This window comes from Mytilus edulis, chromosome 7 (genome assembly GCF_963676685.1).
Source record: "Mytilus edulis chromosome 7, xbMytEdul2.2, whole genome shotgun sequence".
Classification (NCBI taxonomy): Eukaryota; Metazoa; Mollusca; class Bivalvia; order Mytilida; family Mytilidae; genus Mytilus; species Mytilus edulis.
This window is the reverse complement of record NC_092350.1, coordinates 32575041-32597155: the sequence shown is the minus strand read 5'-3', so window position 1 is coordinate 32597155 and position 22115 is coordinate 32575041. Positions and strand designations below refer to the sequence as shown.

General features: G+C 32.1%; 1 protein-coding gene across 1 annotated transcript in view; it reads left to right on the top strand.

The window, feature by feature from the left end:
* The first annotated feature begins 2366 nt into the window (after nucleotides 1-2366).
* Nucleotides 2367-22115, top strand: part of LOC139481269 (chymotrypsin-1-like) — a 34084-nt gene continuing 14335 nt past the window's right edge. The window contains exons 1-6 of the mRNA XM_071264449.1: nucleotides 2367-2549; nucleotides 3645-3705; nucleotides 4362-4378; nucleotides 5237-5430; nucleotides 8153-8234; nucleotides 9672-9855. Coding sequence (XP_071120550.1) covers nucleotides 3672-3705; nucleotides 4362-4378; nucleotides 5237-5430; nucleotides 8153-8234; nucleotides 9672-9855 — 511 coding nt within the window. The 5' untranslated portion in view covers nucleotides 2367-2549; nucleotides 3645-3671. The remainder of the gene's footprint in view (nucleotides 2550-3644; nucleotides 3706-4361; nucleotides 4379-5236; nucleotides 5431-8152; nucleotides 8235-9671; nucleotides 9856-22115) is intronic.

The window sequence follows — 22115 nt, the reverse complement described above, 5'->3', positions numbered from 1 at the left end:
TTTGGAATTTTGGATCCTCAATGCTCTTCAACTTTGTTCTTGTTTGGCTTTATAAATATTTTGATATGAGTGTCACTGATGAGTCTTATGTAGACGAAACGCGCGTCTGGCGTACTAAATTATAATCCTGGTACCTTTGATAACTATTTGCAAACAATTTTGTATTATCCATAACTTCATATTTTATTGGTTCTTTTTTTCAGAAGGATTGAAATCCATTTCTTAGAATAAATGGAGAAAACACAGAAACAAGACCAGAATAAATTCAAAGACAAAAGTTTCATCAGTAATTATTGTCATCACTCAGTCAATGAATTAAAGTTCTATTTTAAAATACCAAAAGGTATTAAAACAACACTAATGACAATGTTTTGCGTTGAATAACCAAAAAGTAGACTTTACATAACGATCACACAACGCTGGATGATAAGAAGCTATTGATTTGTAAGGGTTATCTGGGGGGGGAAACTAGATTTATGTAATAAACTGCCAAAACTGTTTAAGGAGGCTTGAGGGTATAAACAAATCATTTCATTACAAAAATTTTATTTATTGCACAATTAGTTGTTACTTTATGATATGGTACAAAAATCAATAAAAAAAATCAATTTGATTTTGCATAAAAATTAAAATAACTTTTTTAACTCATAGGTGACCGAAATTTTTATTATTTGAACTGATCTAAAACTAAAAATTTCTGCCATTTAGTTCTTTTTTTATTTTTATTTTACTTTTTTTCTCCTATTACGGGGTAGTTCAACAGTAAAAACTACCTTAACAAATATGCATGCTTTTTTCAAAGGCAGATTGTCGGCTTAACTGAACGGTGACCCCATATTTTTAGTAAATTTTTCCATGAAGTATAGGATTAAATTTATTTATAGAAAAAAATAGCAAAATCCTATATTTAGTATTTAAGAAAAAAAATAAATTATTTAGACCCGCCAGCCCCCTTAAAAGCCTAATAATATTGTTTACATTGCTTTAAAATGGGAAATAATTGTGTTTCAAAAAAGAATTCTAGAATTAATAAATAAACATAAATTGATACTTACATTATCTGCTTTGTTGTTTAACAGTTTAGTTTTGAACAGTTATAGAACAATATATTGTATTAACATGTCCAACATTGTCCAAGGAAAAAAAGATATTCAACTAAAAAGATTCAGTTTTAACAATTTACTACCAAACAGAATTCATTGTAACATACACATTACTGTACATTTAGATTTGAGGACGACGAACGACGGACGCCAATTGAGAGGAAAACTCACTTGGCCCTGTAGGCCAGGTGAGCTAACAAGGAAGATATGATTACAATTAACTGAGAGAAAAGTATATATATTTACATAATTTAAATTATAAAAGTACAAACATGTAATTCTTTGGTTAATTAACATTTACAATAAAGTTCAATAAAGAAAACTTACATGTTTAACAGTTTTTTTTTAGATAAACGTACAAAACGTGTTTGAATAGCATCTGATATATACAGCAAGCAATTTCAATGACTGAATTTCATGTGTATCGTTGCATAGATCAACATAAATTATTTGATCTATGCAACGAATCCTCAGTAAAAGAATTTGGTATTTGAGACTTAAGTTCCTGAGTCCTTCTTATCTATACAAGATATGTTTTAAACAAGTCAACCAACATACAAAAGCGTGAATGATTTCATGTAAAAGCCGTATTATGAATACTGTATGCATACATGTAACTATTTCACCAAATTTCTTATTCACTTATTCAAATTTATAGCGATGTGCGGTACAAATCCGAAACCAAGATAAGAGTCAACAAATTTACAGTATCAAATAGACCTGTTTTCAAGACGTCTTCAAATCTAAGCTTTTTAGCAGATGTTGGAGTGTCAAAGGTGTCTTTGGTGTTCTGATAATATTGGGAACATTTTATGAAATGCGTAATGCTTATAGATTTTCTGTTATAGTTTAGAATGACAATCATACCACAAAATATCATTTGAATCCTTAAAAAGACATTTTTGCATTCTCATTATTCTAAATAATTGTTTTAAATTTGAAACATTATCCTAGGTATCATAAAACAAAAACTATGACGAATTTCATGTGGTTGTGATATCCTTTTCGTTTCCTTTATAGTTATTTCATGCTACCTCATACTAATTTTAAACATGCAATGATGTGTGCTTCTAGTCAATCCGACATTTTTACACCATCAAAGAGTACCAAAATGCATCTTTGATGTTTGTTTTTTTTCTTGTAATTCAATCTTTGTTAACTCTTTTTGTGTAGAATATTGTCTAAACAATGCCTTTTCGTCTTCATTAATGAACCATAGAGTCAAATAAATATTACAATAGAGTTTTATCTTTTTTAGTTTCTTTAACCAATGTCAATTGGTAAATTGTTATCGACGTGTTGGAAATGTTATGTTCAAAACAAGATGTAACAGCTTCAACAACATACCACGCACTACGTAGGTGTATATATACATGGTTATTCATATAATCATATTACATTATGTAAGAGGTAGATACAATAACGAAAATTTCAATTTCAATACAGGTTTGTTGATTAACAATATATTTTTTTTTTTATTTTAAAAAACTTTGTCTTTAAAAATGTCATCTTTTGATGTTAAAATTGAATTACATACACAACAATTTGTCGATGGCTTCAATTATAGAAAACATGAAAAAATTGTTTTGATGATAGATGTTAGCTTTAACAATAAATTTTGATATACATTTCGATCGCAAATTAAAATAAGGTATAGGCAGATCGTATGGAATTTGATGTTAATTTCTATACAAAACTGTCCAGATTATAAACTTTATAATTTTACAACAAATCTATATTTACAAATTCAGTTATAAAAAAAATGAAAATTATATCTATCATCCAAAATTTAATTAGAGTCAAAACAAGCGCTTTAAATATAACCAAGCAAACATATGTCGCCGTCTGAATTCCACTAAAAAATAACTACTATATATATTCTTTTAATATTCTTCTATATAATTTTTTTTTTATTTCTCATTATGTATTTATTTAATAAGAAAATTGAGTGGAATAAGAGGCCGTCATTTAGAAATCATAACCTCACTGTCATACTAAAAACAGGTCCCCATTGAAAGGCAATCATTTTAACCGATAAATTTTAAAGACTTTATCAATATATTTTCAGCTAAATGTTTTCACTTACATTTTTTTTTATATCTTTTCTAATGATAACATTTTTGTGACTGTTCATTTATCTCCTTATCATTTAGTTTGTTCAACCTATTGTCTCAAAGGGTATTATCACTAGTTACACTTCCCTAAATGTCAGGTTATGGCGTGTTTCACTTTGATATATGCCAGTAATTGGAATAACTACAAAGCAAAACACAAATATTTGAAACATGTATATAGATATTGTACTTGATATATATTATCAAAATATGCCAAAATCTGCAGTATTGTACAAGGTTCATTCGTTTTCCAACTTTAATTATAGTTTGTGTCAATGGCAGAAGTATATGGCATCTGTCAATTTTTTGCTGTTTTAAATGATCATTTCTGTGAGATATAACAAACTCAATTGATGGCCTCATGTCTAGGGTAAATAAGTAATAAAAGGCATGTAATGGGTATTGTACGTTTTATTTTCAATTTCAGAAGTGTGGTTGTTTTTGAAATCTACAAATGTATCGAGCGTTCATTGTCAGTGCATTAGTCGGTAGGTTAATAGTGTAGTTACTCATTAATAAAGTCGACAATAGTTTTCCAATAGTCACATATCGTAAAATGAATTCAAATGAACTTAAACAAGAGCAAATCTGCGTGAGTCGATAGGACAAGCATCAAATACCATGCATACTTCAAACAAGTAGTTACAATGTTAGGCCATTTTTATCTTAATATCTTTTTGAAGTCGGAACAATTAATTATCCAGTTATGATCTGCCTTTCAACTAATTTTAGAAAACATTCACTGCGTTAAATTCAGAAATGTTCAGACAGTCCCTTTCAATTAATTTTCACAGTGTTAACTGTAATTATACAAATATAATATTTCTACAGTAAATAAGTCGAAAACGTACTGACAACGCCATGACAAATACAAAAACCAAAAGACTTACATCAATATACAGAGCATTTAAAACGTATAACTAAACAAACCATACCTCATCAAAACCCATGGCTGATATTAGTTGCTTAGGGGGTTTAAGCAGATCATTTTCCACCCGTAGAGCGTGCATGATTCTCCTGCAAGTACAAAGTATTTTTTATTTTACTTTTTTCAAATATTTTGTCGTTTTCATTTTGAAAATAATACTTTGTAAGAATTATAATAATGATAGTAATAATACAGATACTCTCTTATGTATTGTAGGGTTTTTCATGGCTACAGTACGTATATGAACATGCTTTTAGGATATATGATGAATATGATCGAATTGCAGCAGTAACTAAGGCTGTTCCTTATCGATTAAAATCATGTGGTTTATCAAACAGCAAGGTCTTTTGCGCAAAATAGTAACATTCTCAATAACTGAGTAACAACGATTATTCTACTTTCATACCTTATACATGTAGCAACAGTCTAATGGTTATCAAAATGAAGATTAAACAAAGTTAACGGAAAATACTTGGAGAACGGATGTATTTACTTAAATAAGAATAATTAATAAAATATAGGCAAATGTGATTATGAATGATGACCGTGTTTTTTTTTTTTATTTCTATAATAATTTCTATCAATTTTGATTGAAACCAAATGTTAAATGATTTCATCAAATCTAGTAGGCTTATACAATTGTAAGTAACAATTAATAAAATACGCCTGCCTGTATGACGAAACTATATAACAAAACGATTCGTGGGCAATGATGTATTTAATTCTTGAAACATAATAAGTTAAACGAACAAAGGTGACAAAAGGAATATATTCATTCAGCCCTGCAACTGATCAAATCAGGAAAGCAACGGATTTATTTGGATAAATGTATCATTAGAGGACAATGAACAAATTAGATTTTCGAAAACAATTTAACACGAAACACCTTATCATGACGTGTTTTTTTTTGCGAAATTCCCTTCTAACTATCAAAAATAGTAATTCAATGGTAATATTTAATTGTTATAAGAAAATTGTTTTACTTGGAGATATATGATTAAACACTGTAGCATTTCTTAAAGAAAATAAATGTATGTATTTGGTATTAGATAATAAATATGTTTTAACAAATTGTATATAATTATGTCTAGGTTGTTTCGGCTGATACAAGCGTAAAGATTGTTAATGGTGACAATGCCAACATAGAGGATTATCCATGGATGGTCTCTATTCAATTCAGAATAAACGAAAATGATAGTTTTACCCATAAATGTGGAGGAGCAATTCTTGACAAAAGTTGGATTCTTACAGCGGCACATTGTAATATTGATAATCCTGGCAGACCGTAAGTTTTATGATTTTCAGTTTTATATCTTAACATGCTGGTCGTCGGAGGTGGCAAAAATATGGTTGTAAGTTCGTCTTTCGAGAGATATGAATTACTATGTCAATTAGTTCAACTATTGTGTCATTAAATATTATAATGTGTTAACCCTTTCATCGTTTGGCAAACCTTTTGACATCATATGAGTATGTTGAATGCATACACTATCAGAGCATATAATCTATTAATACAATTAAAAATTGTCTTTTAATTTAAACATAAATTATATTTAGATCCATATGTCTGAGGAGGATTAAGATCATAGTTATGAAGGCACCGTTCTTCACCGATTTATTGAATGTAATTGAAGGGAGTAATAATGAGTTTTTTTCTTGACAAGCAAAGCTTAAACTTTAAAAAAACTTCTTCATTTGAAGATTGGATCTTGTGAAGTGATTAACATTTTGGTCTACACATGCTCATTCATGGTCGTGGACGATTAAAATGGTTAAAATTTTTTAGAAAGATGAATTTAAAATCAAATCTGTGTTAATAATATGATTTGAAAGGTGAAATTACTAGGACATTGTTAATTTAAACTATAAGGTCTTTATACATGAAGTTAAGACTTTTTTATTCATTTATTAATCTGTGCAGTATCGCTTATAATTGACGATACAGTGGATGATGAATTAGTTGGTTGATCTGTATACCTAAATAATAATGTATGTGTGTCCTACCGGAGATATGATCATTCCATGTTTTTGATTCTGTTAAGATTCTATTTTCAAACCTTGTGCGATCAATATTCATTTTTTAAGTAAGTTATTAGATATATCAACTTTTTCATATAAAGTCCTTTGAATTTGTCAGGATAATTTTTGTTTTCTTCCGCAAGATGTGATTTTGCTCAGTTTGTTTGTTTGTTAGAAAGATGTTTGTCATGTGTTTGGTATATTGAATCAGACAGTCGTTCTACCTGCGAAAGGGATACCATTGTACCAAACACTTTGGTAGATCACACCATCCATATTAATTAAGAGTACATATGTATGCAAATTGTATGTAAATAAATTGATTTTCAATAATTTATTTGAACGCTTATATTCTTTTCTTGTATGCTAACATTGCCTATGTGAAATTTTAAAATTGTTTTATGTACATTGAACGACAAATATATGTGACGCATAAAAACAATTCTGACGTCAGACACGCAAATCAATGAATGTGTTTGTAGATGTTTTTGTGTTCTGTTAATTTGTTCCTTTTAAAATTGTTACACGATGATAACTGCTGTACCCATATTTTGACTATTTTATTTATTGTGTCTGTTTAGCTAACGCATGATTGTAAATATAACGGAAATTGATGAGACTGTCATCAAAGTGAGAGGGTTAGCGCTATAAAACTAGATTTAATCAACCATTTTGTGAATTTGAAAATGCCTGTTCCAAGTCAGGAACATGACAGTTCTTGTCCATTCGTTTTTGATGAGTTTTGTTATTTGATTTTGCAATGTGATTATGGACTGTCCGAATTGATTTTCCTCTAAGTTCAGTATTTTTGTGATTTTACTTTTTTCAATCTGGTATCGATAAAATGTGCTTACTGTTTATTTTTTACCTCCGATATAACATGTATAAGTATTTTATACATATATCAACGTATGTACGTTAATATTATTCAAATATTGACGAATTAAATTGTTGTCATTTGTTTTGACAAGAGACAGAATTTATCAGATCATTTTAATGAAATGGTACTAACCGATTTGATCAAATTAAAACATATATACGAGGCTCTTGATTGGGTATCAAGATTAGAGATACATGTTCAAATACTGCAGTAAAATTGAAAACAAGAAAAAATACACCAACAATTAAGGAATGCAGATAAGTAAAATGCTTAATTAAAAGAATAGAATAAATGGGCAAAATCAAACAAATATTGAGAAAGAAAAAATATAAAAATCAAAGAATAAAAATTTGAAGAACACCCCCTCGTTTTCCTAATAGCTATCATAGGTACCAGGATCATAATTTAGTACAATTTAGTACGCCAGACGCGCGTTTCGTCCACATAAAACTCATCAGTGACGCTCATATAAAAATATTTATAAAGCCAAACAAGTAAAAAGTTGAAGAGCATTGAGAATCCAGAATTCCATTAAGTTATGCTAAATACGGCTAAGGTAATATATGCCTGGGATAAGAACACTCCTCGTTTTCCTTATCCAGACATACGACACAGCAGTAGCTTTTTCTATAATCATAGTTTATCACTCATGTCAAAGGTTAATATAGCTATATATTTTTGGATAAAAGAAAACTAAACTTTAGGTTACCATTTAAAACAACCGTACTACAAACTGTAAAATTCAACAATCTATGGCAGATTCTAATTTTTAATAGGGGTACTGGAGGGTTTAGAAAAGGGTATCAAAAATTATCCAAAAATGTGCTAAAACTGAAATTTAGTCTTCTTAAAGACAAAACAATGCTTCTGATAATGATGGAAGACTCGGTTACTTGATACTAACATAATTTGGATAGGAAAACAGTCTTTCGTCATTAAAAAAATTTGATTTGAGAAGATTGCTCTATACATTTTATAAACAAAAAATAGTATTGCGTATTTTTTTATTGATATCAAAAGGTCAATGGTGCAACCCCCTTTAAAAAAAAACTCATATAAGATAATAGTTTTCTATATAACTTTTCATTTAGGATCTTTTTAATTTTAGGGCAAACGATATAAGAATACAAGCTGGAAGTTCATTTTTGAGTCAGATGAAAGTAAAAATACCAGTGAAAAAGTATTACGAGGTATGCACTTTTAGTAGTAAATATTATACCCCGCTATTTATAAGAATTAGGTCATTACTGCATGTATCTTACTTTTCCGTCTCTCCTCTCGTCCAGTCTTAAAACATACATTTTGGTCATTTGTTCTTATGTTCTACTAAACAGACCTACTTCATACACTTAATATATAGATAGTAAATCAATATTGGTTTGACATAGTCATATTGATATGAAGAGCTGTTAAATATCATAGCAACAAATACTTGGTTATCATTTTCGGTTAATTTGATACGTATCCAACGTTGTGAATTCAGAACTGTTCAGACAATATTTACGCTTATAGTCAAGTAAGATCTATTCAGTCTAAGTTAAGACACATTTCAGGTAGCTTGACATGGATAATGCGAATATTTTAGCACATGAATTTTCTACTTTTTACAAGTTAGCTTACGAGCGGAAACATAACTTACTCTATAGTCGGCGCATTCTAACCGTCGTATATCCGTGTAGATTGTACTAAGTAAAGTAACATCTTTAAATAAGATAGACGATTTTTTTGAAAATCCGATTATTTGTTCTACAAAAGTTATAAGTTATGATATTAGTTTTAAACTATTTTATCATATAAAAACAAACAATTATGTGAACTGACAGAAGTGTTCCCAAATTAGGTCAATTATATATTTTGTTGTGTAAGTCAAAAAATAAAACCACTGAAATATTTGATTTAATATAAGAATGATAACTCAAACATTATTTCTAAATGATAGTCAAAACAGATTCTGATTACAAGGACCAATTTTTAAACATCTGAAATGAGTCTGGTTTTTTTTTGTGGCTCAAACTGATTTCGTTTCACTTAGTTAATGTTGATTGTTTATTGGATCATTTTATTTCTTTTGCTTTGTTTTGTCATTATTATGTTGGTTTCTCTCCAACTTATCAATTTGCATGGCTACTTGGTTTCTCTGACATGTCCATTGAATTATAAAGAGGCAGCAAACTTCGAAATTTAAAACAGTCCGATATAAATTGCAGAAAAGTTGTTAATCCTCCTAGTTTTATATTATATGTTTATCATCTATAGATATGATACTGAATGGATTGGAAAGATCTGAATCGAATCAGGATGCACTCCATCTAGCTCAGACGAAGTTTCATTGGCAAACTCTTTCAATGCGTTCATTCACTTGTGAATTCAAAAATATAACAACGGTAGAATAGTTATGTTTTTTCGGAGGACATTATAATATTTATTTCTCTCCGTCAATGGATCTGCCTCCATTTTGAGAGTACTACATAAAGATGTAATACTAAGAATTTGAAGGGTTAATGCCAATTGTATGTTCATAATATCGCAATAAAGACACTTCTTAATTATTTTAGTTATATAGTGTAAACTTGCAATTACATCGGTAACACATACTGATTAACTGAAGTGTATGCAATTTCTTTTAGCACGAACAATTTAAACCTTTTGTTACTGGCCAACTCGATAACGACCTAATGCTACTACAGCTTCGGAAACCACTTAGATTCGGGTCTACAATCAATAAAATCGACCTTGACACTGAAATAGGCAAAAATTATACAGGAGAATTGTGCACAATAACAGGATGGGGAGATACAGATGTCAACGCAGGTATGTCGTATAAAACATTGAAACTTAAAAGAGAAAAGCGAAAGATATCACAAGAAACTTTTTTTAACTTCATTTAACTTCAAGGTAATTGCAATGATTCATTATTTCAAGCTGATCAGGCAATTGTAACATATTTATAGACATTCTTACTGTACGTAGGCATAATCAAAAGGTTAATCCCTTACTACGAAAATTGAATTCTAAATAACATTGTTTGAGAACTCTTTACTATATTCTAAAAACTATAAATGAAATAACCTTTCAACATACAAATAATGTCAATTCAAAATATCTCAGTAACGCGTTTTATAATTACATATAATACAAAACAGTAAGTTAAGTTGCTCTTTTGACATATTTTTATGAAAAGTTACATAGCAAATGATTATATGTATGGACTTAAAAACACATTTCTCTGATTCACTGTTAAATTTTATTTCTGAATTGATAAAGATTTAATAATTGAAATAAGGATGCAGTTTCTTGTTGGCCCTTTCAACGGCTTAACTTCAATCCTGTAAAGGGATATTTTTTTTAAGGTTTTTGCTATTCGTCGCCAAAATATTAAAAAGAAGATGTGGTTTGATTGCCAAAAAGACAACTCTCCACAAGAGACAAAATCACACATCTAAGGATAAATATAAAATACTATGTCATGCAATATGAATTCTTCACAATTGGCATACGAGTTAGATAAAACGACACGAGCCGGATTAGTTTATGTATGACAAAACACTACTTATAGTAACTTTTGAATACTGATTCTAAAATAAACCTAATTGTATTTTGAAATAATTTCCAATAGGCAATCATTAGAATCAAAGGAAGATGTGGTATGATTGCCAATGTAACAACAATCCACCATTGTGCAGTCGGGGCACTTAGCGAACTCCATAATATTATGGAATTCCGTAATTTTTGTGGAAAATTAAAGTTGTCTCCCTTTGACTAACAGGCTAAATTTAAGATGGGAGATAACTATATTTTGAAACTGATTCTCTAAAAAAAAAAAGGGAGACAAATGAAATATATTTATTGTTTTCTTAAATACAATGGAACAAAATGTATAATAACATGAAGGGATGTTACCTCGGTGAAGAGTACTCGCTCGGTAAAACATTTACAAAATGGAAACACAAAATTATATCCATTTTATGTATTGTGGGTCGTTGTCTTTTTCATTGTTTTATATATGTAAACTGTATATTATGTATAATGTTTTAAGCCATTGGCTCATATGGGCGTAAAGTGCTTTTCAATAAAGAATTTAAGGACTTATAAACGTAAAACCCTCAACATTATAACAATGGACTAGATAATATGAATTATATACCATATAAATCATAATTAAAAGCTTATTTAATACATGACATACATGTTCTTATTTTATTATGTAAACTGATAATTATGTAATCCAGTAATTAAGTGATATCTATAGAAAAATTATTACTCAAACAACAGTATTAAAGGACCGTAAAAAACACATTTTTAAAATAATCAACAAAGGGGTGATGTTTGAACTAACTGATGATCACTGATGACCTTAATAATTTTCTGAGGGTCGACATAAGGTGCATTGAATTTGTCTGATCTAAAAGTAGTATCTTGACAACTGTGCCTGGGATGAGGCTAATTCTCAACTTTATTTGTAACTAACAGTCCTGCTGATGAAAATATATGCTCTGACGGTATAAATGGTGAGGGAATGACTTAGATTAGCTTAAAGTGTAAGATTTTGAAAACTGATCTTGATCATGGCATACCTCTGTTTGGGAGAATTTTAAATGAGACCTAAGCGGAAATATTCGATTCGTATTTTAATTATCGAAAATATTAGATAGTATAATTGCAGGACATAAATACAACTATTGACAAATTGTTGATGCAATCACATTGACGTATGCGTATTTGGTTCCATATGTGTGCTATAAATACATTATAATCTGCAGAGATATATAAACTGTGTAATTATAAATCGTCTAAGCTACAAAATATTGTGTTTTATCAATGAAGTGAAATATGATACTAATACATCTATGTAGTGTAAGGTATTTGAATTTTAATGGCTCAAGTGCATCAGGAAACCTCATTATAACTAGTGATAGTTCAACGATTAGACATTTCTCAGAGGTCATATTGGTACGCTGATCCCTCAAATTGCACTTGCCACTTTAATAAATAATATTTTGTGATAAAAGTTTAGAGATTATTCGCCAACGCATCACAATACACAAGCGTAGATATTAGTTATAAATTATTATTTTTGTTTTAACTTTAATTGTTAATATGCTTCTGAAGGAAAACAAACTAATCGACGACACAAAATAAAATAGAACTAAATTAATCATTTGAAAAAGTCTATTTAATAGAAAAACACTCACAATAAATTTATGAGTTTGTTTGAATGTTAAATTCGTTTGATTTTTTTTTTCGTAGGTTCTTACTTTCACGGACTTCAACGTGAAATGTTGCTGGAATTTAAATTAAATTTATAATAAATGCTAAAAGCTTGTGAAATACTAGAACTCTTTTCTTCTCGCGTTTGTTTGAATTATATGACTAATGTTATGGCATATTCAACTAAACTGGGAAGCAGCGCTGTATTTTGTTTACGTGCTAATGTACATGTAGATTTAAATAGTCAACAAAACTTAATATGAATCCGCGAGCACCACAGTCTTTCCTCTGACATATAATACTGGGGCGGATCTAGCCATATTAAAAGGGGGGGGGGTCCAACTATATGTTCCCATTCAAATGCATTGATCGGACAAAAAGAGGAGGGCTCAAACACCCGGACCCCTCCCCTGGATCCGCTAATGTAATAGTTCTTATTAATTGCCTCGAAAAATATCACTCATACGAAAGATGTCTATGCTAGCACGAAACTGACGGGTCGGTTTGAACATGACATGACACATTTAATTGTATTGCAATACATTTATTGTAATCTTTCTTTTAACATAAGCAGTATTGTTCATATGTTCAATTAATTTATTAAACTTTTCTAGGAGTTTTTGCTTAATTATATTCTAATAATTCGGTAGAGAATTAATATTTCCTGCAGGAAAAAAAATGAGTAACAAGTCGACCTTCAATATTATTGCATTCATCACACAAAAGAACTACAAACAAGATGTCCCAAGTCAGGATCATGTTATTCAGTGGTTGTCGTTTGTTGATGTATTACATATTTGTTTTTCGTTCATTTTTGTACGTAATTTAGGTTTGCATTGTTTTATATTTGTCATTTCGGAACCTAGTATAGCTGACTATGTGGTATGGGTTTTGTTCATTGTTGAAGACCGTACGGTGACCTATAATTGTTAGTTTCTATGTCATTTGGTCTCTTGTGGAGAGTTGTCTCATTGGCAATCATACAACATATTTTTATAAGATAAAGTTTAGCTCATGATTTTCTGAAATCTTTCAACATCAAGAATCACTTACACAGTGAAAATTGTTTTTCTTGAACTTGAGGTGAGTGATATTTTCCCCATATCGAAGTCCTAACTAATATATCAAGCGCGGTTCATGTGCTTTTTCGATAGTTTAGCATTGCATGTACTGATTGTGTGTCGTAGATAATTTTTTCGTCATAGTAATCACAATCTGAAAGAGGAAAAAAGGAATATTGCAGCTAGACAAAGTCTTTCAATTTTATTTATTCATTCATTGTCTGCACTGTAATGAAAGATTCGAATTACCTCTATTTTCACTACTGTCCCGGAATATTGTGCGAGTTAAAACAACACAAAGAAACGCCAGTTTAATAATAACTGGAGGCTCAAAATAGCCTGTGTTGCTCATCTTGGTCTATATCATATTAGACAAAGACACACTTCAACATTGTAGACGAGAAAAGTATTAATGACAAAAACAGATAATTATGTTTTTTTTTTATCTTATATTGGCGGTCATTTAAGTCTGTTCAGTTTCTCTCATTTATATCTTATTTAGGACTAAATGCTTAAGTTTCAGAGATATAAATCAAACACTGCATCCTCGCTTATTTACTATTTAGCCATTCTGCCATCTTGGTTGATATTTGGTCATTGGATACATTTTTTTGAACCAGATACCCAAGGGATTGTTTATGCAAAGTTTGTTTTTTATTTGGACAAGTAGTTTCAGAGGAGAATTTTTTTACAAAGGATTACCGAAATATAAGACAAATTGTGGGAAATTAACTGTAAAAGGCCATTACTACTTTTTGTAGACCTTGTTTTGCTGAAAAAGTTTGCTGTCAACAGTTTTTCATCATGCATTGTAATATTCAGGATGATAGCCAAAAACTGCAAAATTTTCTTTCAACTATCAGTTCAAGGGGAAACAACACAACAACGGGTTGTCTAATGCATTGGCAGATAACTTTTGACTGAACGAACATAAGAGTTGCTATAAATGCTTTAGTTCCAGAGGGGGGAGGGGGGTCCGGGGGTTGGAACCCCTTTTTTGTTGGACGATCAATGCATTTGAATGGGGACATGTCATTGGAACCCCCCCTTTTATCCTGGGTTAGGACCCCCTTCCCCCTTTTTTTAAAATGGCTGGATCCGCCCCTGCAACTATTTGATACCCTCTGATAATTTTATTCACTTCATGTCAAACCACCTTTTAAAAAGTCAAGTTTCAAGTTTCAAGTTTTTATTTAATCAGGAAAATCAATACAAGTATAATGATGTCACACTTACAATTTTGTAAATATACACGTGGCTTAAGCATAGTTTCATCAAATTTATACCGTTGGTTTTCCCGTTTGAATGGTTTTACACTAGTAATTTTGGAGCCCTTTATAGCTTGTTGTTCGGTGTGAGCCAAGGCTCCGTGTTGAAGGCCGTACATTGACCTATAATGGTTTACTTTTTTTTAAATTGTTATTTGGATGGAGAGTTGTCTCATTGGCACTGCACACCACATCTTCCTATATCTAAGAGCTGATCTTAAGAGACTTCCCCTGGAACTACATAATAAATTTCAATCTATATTGTATGGTATACGTTTATATTCTCATGCCATTTATCCTCTTGTAAAGGAATAATTTATTTTGTCTCAAAGCTTAGACTCTGTGCGAATTTATTCTTCAGTTGGTTCTCATATGTAAAACATGTATCAGAAGAAACTGGTATAGATTTAGACACTTTCAAGAAATATTCCTCTCATAAGATAACTAAAACTATTGGAGAACAAATAAAATTAAAATTGAAGGATTTTTATGAAAAGATTGTGAATGATAAGATATGAAGGATAACAGCAAACTCACTATTTATAATCGTGTAAGACTAAATAATACAAATGAAAAATATTTAACTTACTCAAAATTTTAATTTAGAAAACTAATAGCAAAACTAGAATAAGATATTATAATTTATTAATAGAAAAAGGAAGATATCTTAGAATGCCAATATATATAGAAGAAAGATTAAGCAAAAACTGCAACCAATTTGAAGATGAAATTCATTTCTTTTCTATTTTGTAATAGTAACAGTAATAATAGAAAAGTGTCTTTTTATTTAATACCCAATCCAAGATCACACATTCAGGTAAATATAACAGGTGTTTTCGTCTTTCCTGTTATTTTTAGATTTCGGAGATAACGCCACTGGCTAAAGTCAAAACAGCTATAAGTTAAGCTTTACGACGTTTTATATTATATAACTTCCTCAATAGTGCAAAAGAATTACAATGAAAGTTCAATGGTAATGTTCCAAAAAGACAGAATAGATAGTTATTTCAGTAAATGGTCAATACTAAAAATACAATGTATACATGGATCAATGTAAATGCACGGCATCTCTTTAGCTTGCCCGCTGTTATCTTAAGCCCCAGTCCCGCTAGACCACGATCGCACCACGCTCACCGCGATCTAAAATAAATTTAGATCGTGGTGAGGTCGCGGTATGAGCGGCATGAAAATGTTAATTTTAGTTGCTTTCACGATGCTACTACGTCCTAATTACGCTTCTACAACGATCCCGCTACGATTAAACAACGTTCTCATCGCGCTTATTCTGCGACCTCACTACGCTTATAAAGATCTTTCTACGCTCTTCACGTTCTCACTACGACCATACCACGAGTTATCCGATTGCAACACGATCTTACTGCGATTATAGCACGTTCTTACCACGATTATACTACGTTCATACCGCGATCTTACTACGTTCTCAGCAATACCGTCAATATCGTGTTTCATATCAATATAGTTCCATTCCTTCTATTTCTGATTAAAACGGAGATTTCTCGGAAACAATACAGTCATGCCACCAAAATCTACTAGAATACATGGGCGTGGTGGTAGGGGTTGATGTAGAGCCAGAGGGAGCAAAGTATGAATGCCATACTAAACTCCAAATAGTACACAAGAAACTAAAATTAAAAATAGTACAAGACTAACAAAGGCCAGAGGCTCCTGACTTGGGACAGGGGCAAAAATAGTGGGGTTAAACATGTTTGTGAGATCTCAACCCTCCCTCTATACCTCTAGCCAATGACGAAAAGTAAACGCTATACGCTCTCGCTACGATTGTACAGCGACCTTTGCGATCTTACTACGATCTTAGTGCGATTTCACTACGCTTCTACTACGACCTAATTTTGCCACGACCGCACCACGATTGTTTTGAACATGGTCAAAGTTGGCCACGCTCTTCACGATCTTGAAGACATCACCACGACCGTGGTACGACCTTATTGCGACCTACACGATCGTACCACGATCATCAAAATTTGCATTTTTTTCACAGATCGTACTGCGATCGTGGCCTAGTGGGACTGGGGTATTATGAACAAGTCACACAAGACCACGATCGCACCACGATCAGCACGATCTAAAAAGTATTCAGATCGTGTTGAGGTCGCGGTATGGGCGGCATGAAAATGTAAATTTTGGATGTGTTCACGATGCTTCTACGACCTCATTACTTTTCTACAACGATTCCACCAAGAGTATACCCCGTTTTCACCACGCTTATTCTGCGACCTCACTACGATAATCACGATCTTGCTACGCTCATCACGTTCTTACTACAATTATACCACACTTTATCCGATTTAAAAACGATCGTAGCACGTTTCTTCTGCGATTAAAGGAACGATTTTATCACGATCATTCTACGATCTTACCTTGCTCATATGGCGATTTTACTACGCCTCGGTAATAACGTCAATATCATGTTGTCGGAGTCAATATAAATACTGTTCCATTCCTCCTTATTTTTATTTATACGTAGAATTCTCGATAACAACACAGACAGGCCATCAAAATCTACAATATTTTGTATTTGTGCATGATACGGATAGAGGTAGAGTTAGTGGGGCCTCTGATACGAATCCTGATCCAGATGAGATGTCGGATTAACCTATCACAACGTATATTGCTGATTTATCAAGATCAAATGAAGATATTTTATTGAACAATTAATAGTGCGATGATACAAATGTGTCAAGCATGGCCGAGCTGTTGGAGACTAGCGACATTAGGTCCAAATTATATACTGACGAACAAAACCTGGAGAGCTTTTACATGCTTTATTTGACAATGAGAATGCGCCCGAGCATGGCTATAAGTAAAAATGGTCGTAGTATAAACGTAGTAAGGTCGTAAGACGTGCGTGATTAGGACGACATATATATGCGTGCTAGAATCGTTCTATGATCTTTAAAGCGGGGTTTACACAGTGCCGATTATTGCTCCCGTTTGAGATCAGACTGCGCTAAGACTCGAAAAGTTAAAAAGTCGGATTACTATCCTCAATGATATGGAATGTCCTGTTATTGTCTGAACGCTGTAGTATACGTTCATAACACTCAGACTCCTACTGATCGGAGAGTTTGGACAAGCACCCCGACAGTTAGGTGCGTCCTTTAACATTCGGGAAGTCTCAATCAATTTTGTCTAGTCGAACTACAATCGTTTTTATGTCGTGACAAATTCTCTAGTATCGCGATGATCAAAATCGTAACAATGATCTGTGACTAAGAATTTCATTATCCCAGGAATTGATCACCTTAGCCGTATTTAGCACAACTTTTTGGAATTGTTGGTCCTCAATGCGTTTCGTCTTTGTACTTGTTTGGCTTTATAACTATTTGGAACTGAACGTCACTGATCAGTCTTATGTAGACGAAACGCGCGTCTGCCTTAAAAAAACTATAATCCTGGTGTCTTTGATAACTATTTTCTGGACAGTGTCATGTGGAACGGGCATGATCTAGAAAGATTTACCATTGCTGTTTTTTTGCCGATTGAGTCCAGATTGCATCCCGAATGCGAACAGTCCAAGATACGACTGAGTCCAGCATGCCGTCTTATGACGGAAATTGATATATGAGATTTGAAAATTTTCAAAACTTTGTACTACAATGACGCACTGGGTCAGTTTATTGAGCGTGCTAGTTCACCAGGCAAACATAAAAAAAGAAGAAATGGTATGATTGCCAATGCATCAACTCTTCACAAACGACCAAAATGGCACAGAAATTAACAACTATAGGTCAACATACCGCAAAGTCAGCTATAAAAGACCTCAAAATGATAAAGTAAAACAATTTAAACGAGAAAAATAACGGCCTAATTTGTGTACCAAAAAATGAACGAAAAACAAATATGTAACAGAAACAAACGAGTACAGCCACTGAATTACAGGCTCCTGATTTGGGAGACACATACATACTGAATGTGGCGGGGTCAAACATGTTTGCGTGACCCCAACACACTCCCATACATGAGACAGTGGTGTAATAGTACAACATAAGAATGATCTATAAAAATCAGTTGAAAGTCTTAACTCGACAGATGATTAAAGATACAAATACTACATGAAAATACACGTGGACGTGTCCGGGTACTTGTACATCCAAAAAAAAAACAACCAAATAGACACTAAGTACAAATATGAGAGTACTCGCAGTAAGCCCAATAAACTCATCGTAGATACAAGGATTTAAATTTTGTATTTGAGCCAGACGCGCGTTTCGTCTACAAAAGCCTCATCAGTGACGATCGAATAAAGTTCGAAATTGAAGAGTTTCTACTCGAATACATTATTCTGACTCCTGGCAGACAAGATTTTCTTTTACACCTGTCAAGCGGAAAAGCAGCAAATACTGATTTTCAATTTATATGTTTGATCAGGCACAAGTCTTAAATCCACGATCTTTTTCCCCCCAAAAAATCTATAACTTTCAGAATAAATCTTGGTAGAGCTAAACAATTATTTTTTTTGTGAGAGATGCATTCATCTGTTTACTTTTCTGTTGTTTTTTGTAGGTGTTTTGTTACTCAGTATTTAATGTTGTTTTGTGTACTCTTTGTCTTTTTGTAGTTTTAAAACATTTCAGTACTAGGGTGTATTTCCGTTGTCATGAGCAGCCTCTTCGTGGGTGTGTTACCTGCGATACGTTTTTCGTGCAGTTTTGCAACACATTCAGACATTTAAATGTGTCCCTGTCGAGCTGACACAATCACAATAGCCGCCTTTCGAACGTGTCTTAAAATATTCTTGTGTTACCTATTCTAAGATCGGTTCCGGACTTCTTTTTACTATGCATATTGCTGTGTGTTTGTTGATTCCACATAGGATAGATGTATACATGGTGGGGGGGGTCAGATTTCACTAAACAAGTTATATATAAATTGAGGTCTAGCAGGACGGCTGCAGTGCAGGCGATTTGGTGTCCCTTGCGAAAGCAAGTTTACAGATCTAACATTGTTGGGTTGATGTTCAGACGAGTTTTATATATATATATATATATATTTATACGAGTCTAAATTGAAAACTACGTTCAAACCTATGATTGCGTTGGATAAAAAACGCATTTTTTATACGTGTGCATGTAAACTAAATTTCGTTGTAGAAGGGTCTAAAAACAGCACAAACAACATTTTCCAAAAGACCAAAATAGTGAAAAAGTATATTTAAACAATACGCATTTGACTAACAGGTCGAACAACTGATGTTCTTTAACCCTGCTGACTGCCATTATATATATACATGCCGCATTTGTGCGGCTATTCTAAGTCGGGATTCTCTGGCCTATGTTAGTTTAGTATGGTTTTTTTACTACTTATTTTGGTTCCTTTATGTTTCGGAGATTTTTTTTTATTAAATTTCATATTTGCTGAACTTTGATACAAACATACTGTTTAGATGCAAGCAAAACCTCACTTGTGGGATTTCCTCACTGTGTTGAAGACTAATTGGTGGCCCTGTGTTGTTTTCTGCTCTTTGGACGGGTTATTGTCTCTTTGACACATTCCCAATTTTCATTCTCAATTTTAAGTTCTAAAGTTTCCAATGAGAATAATGTCATGCTTTATACTATTCTAATATTGATAGACATTATATTTGTCAATATCTAAATGGTCAGAGTCAGAATTATTTCACAACAACTAAAATCATGCGTGATGTTTAAAGGACCTACATTTGTTGTACATGTTGTACTTATGATTTATCTGTTCTCGTCTTGAACATGTTCGAAATATTTGTGACTGGACGTAAAGAAAATAACAATCAATTACAGCGAATCAGTTAAAAGTAATATGTAGTAATATAATAATGTTTTAGAAAAAAAATGTATAAAGCTAGTATACTAAAATTAAACTCGCATTTTATAACGTCCAACACATGCATTTCTTCTTTTAATAGTATAGCGGATAATTATTTCGACAGGAAATCTCAATTGTTGACAGTCTAGTTGGAGCGTTCGTCTGAGATTTATTATCGGAACTCCCAGCCTGTTTATTCTAATTAGCAACAAGCCTAACTTTAACATTCCTATCTTGTTTGATAATCACATTTGATTGTTTCAACAACGCGCCTTTTTCTATCTGCGGTAAATATTGTTGAACTTTGACATATATTTTCAAGGTTTTATAAAATATGTTGTTTTAAAATGCTACACAATAAACTTGACTGGCGGATCCAGCCATTTAAAAAGGGGGGTCCAAACATATGTCCCAATTCAAATGCAATAATAGTTTTAAAAAAAAGGGGGGGTTTCAAATCCCAGAACCTCATGCACCCACCTCCACTCTGGAATCCCCAAACTGTAGTAAAATTTTAATTTACAAATCTACAAAAGTTACTCGCATGAAAATTGTTTCCATTTTGTTTAATATAAAACTTGAGGAAGTCATAAAATTGAGAAAGGAAATGTGGAATTTGTCAAAGAGACAACTACCCGACCATAGAAAAGACAACAGCAGAAGGTCACCAACATGTCTTCAACGTAGCGAGAAATTCCCGCACCTGGTCCTGGTCCCTAAACAAATATATATACTAGTTCAGTGATAATGAACGCCATACTAAACTCCAAATTGTACACAAGAAACTAAAATTAAAAATAATACAAGACTAACAAAGGCCAGAGGCTGCTGACTTGGGACAGGCGCAAAAAATGTGGTGGGGGTAAACATGTTTATGTTTATAACATACATGTATGTACATGTTTATATAAAATCTGCTATTTTCGGTCGTTAAATTATTTATAAAAAATACGTTTGGCGTTACAGAAAAGAGGGAGTATTCCTACTTTCAATTTTCTTAACCCCTATACGAAAATCCGTCAAATCATTTTCACCAGAATATCTCATCTTTTACCTCTTCTCTTCATCCAGTTCCTAATCCCTTGGCCCCAACTGCCCGCCCGCTAACCCCCGCTTCCCTTCCCATGTTCCTTTACCTCAGTCCGTCTCTCAGGAAAAAACGGGTTATGTGGGGTCGCTTCATATTTAAGTGATACATGTATGTGTTTACCATAAATATGTGTCTTTTAAAAGGTATGTGGGTTCCCTAGATAATTATTTACCAAACTGTAACTTGTACAATGTAAATGTGTTCTTAGTGTAATATTTGTATGTTTCCCTAACAGAACACTTCAATGGTGAAAATTGGCACATTTCACTTGAAGACCATTTAATATAAAATCCTCAAAGAAACATTGTATTCAATGTTAAGTTGATGTGTTTTCCTATATGCAAATTAATATATGTTCCTGCCAAATATTGTTTCGCTAAATAATAATTTTATTAGGTGTTCCACATGGAATATTTCACTAAATGATGTATTTGTAATTCTTGTTTGATATTTTTTATTCATCTTGTTTTGGTAATCAGTTTTTCTATTTATATAGTATACATATATATAGGAAGATGTGGCATGTGCTAGTGCCAATGAGACAACTCTCTATCCAAGTATCAATTTATAAAAGTAAACCATTATAGGTCAAGGTACGACCTTCAACACGGAGCCTTAGCT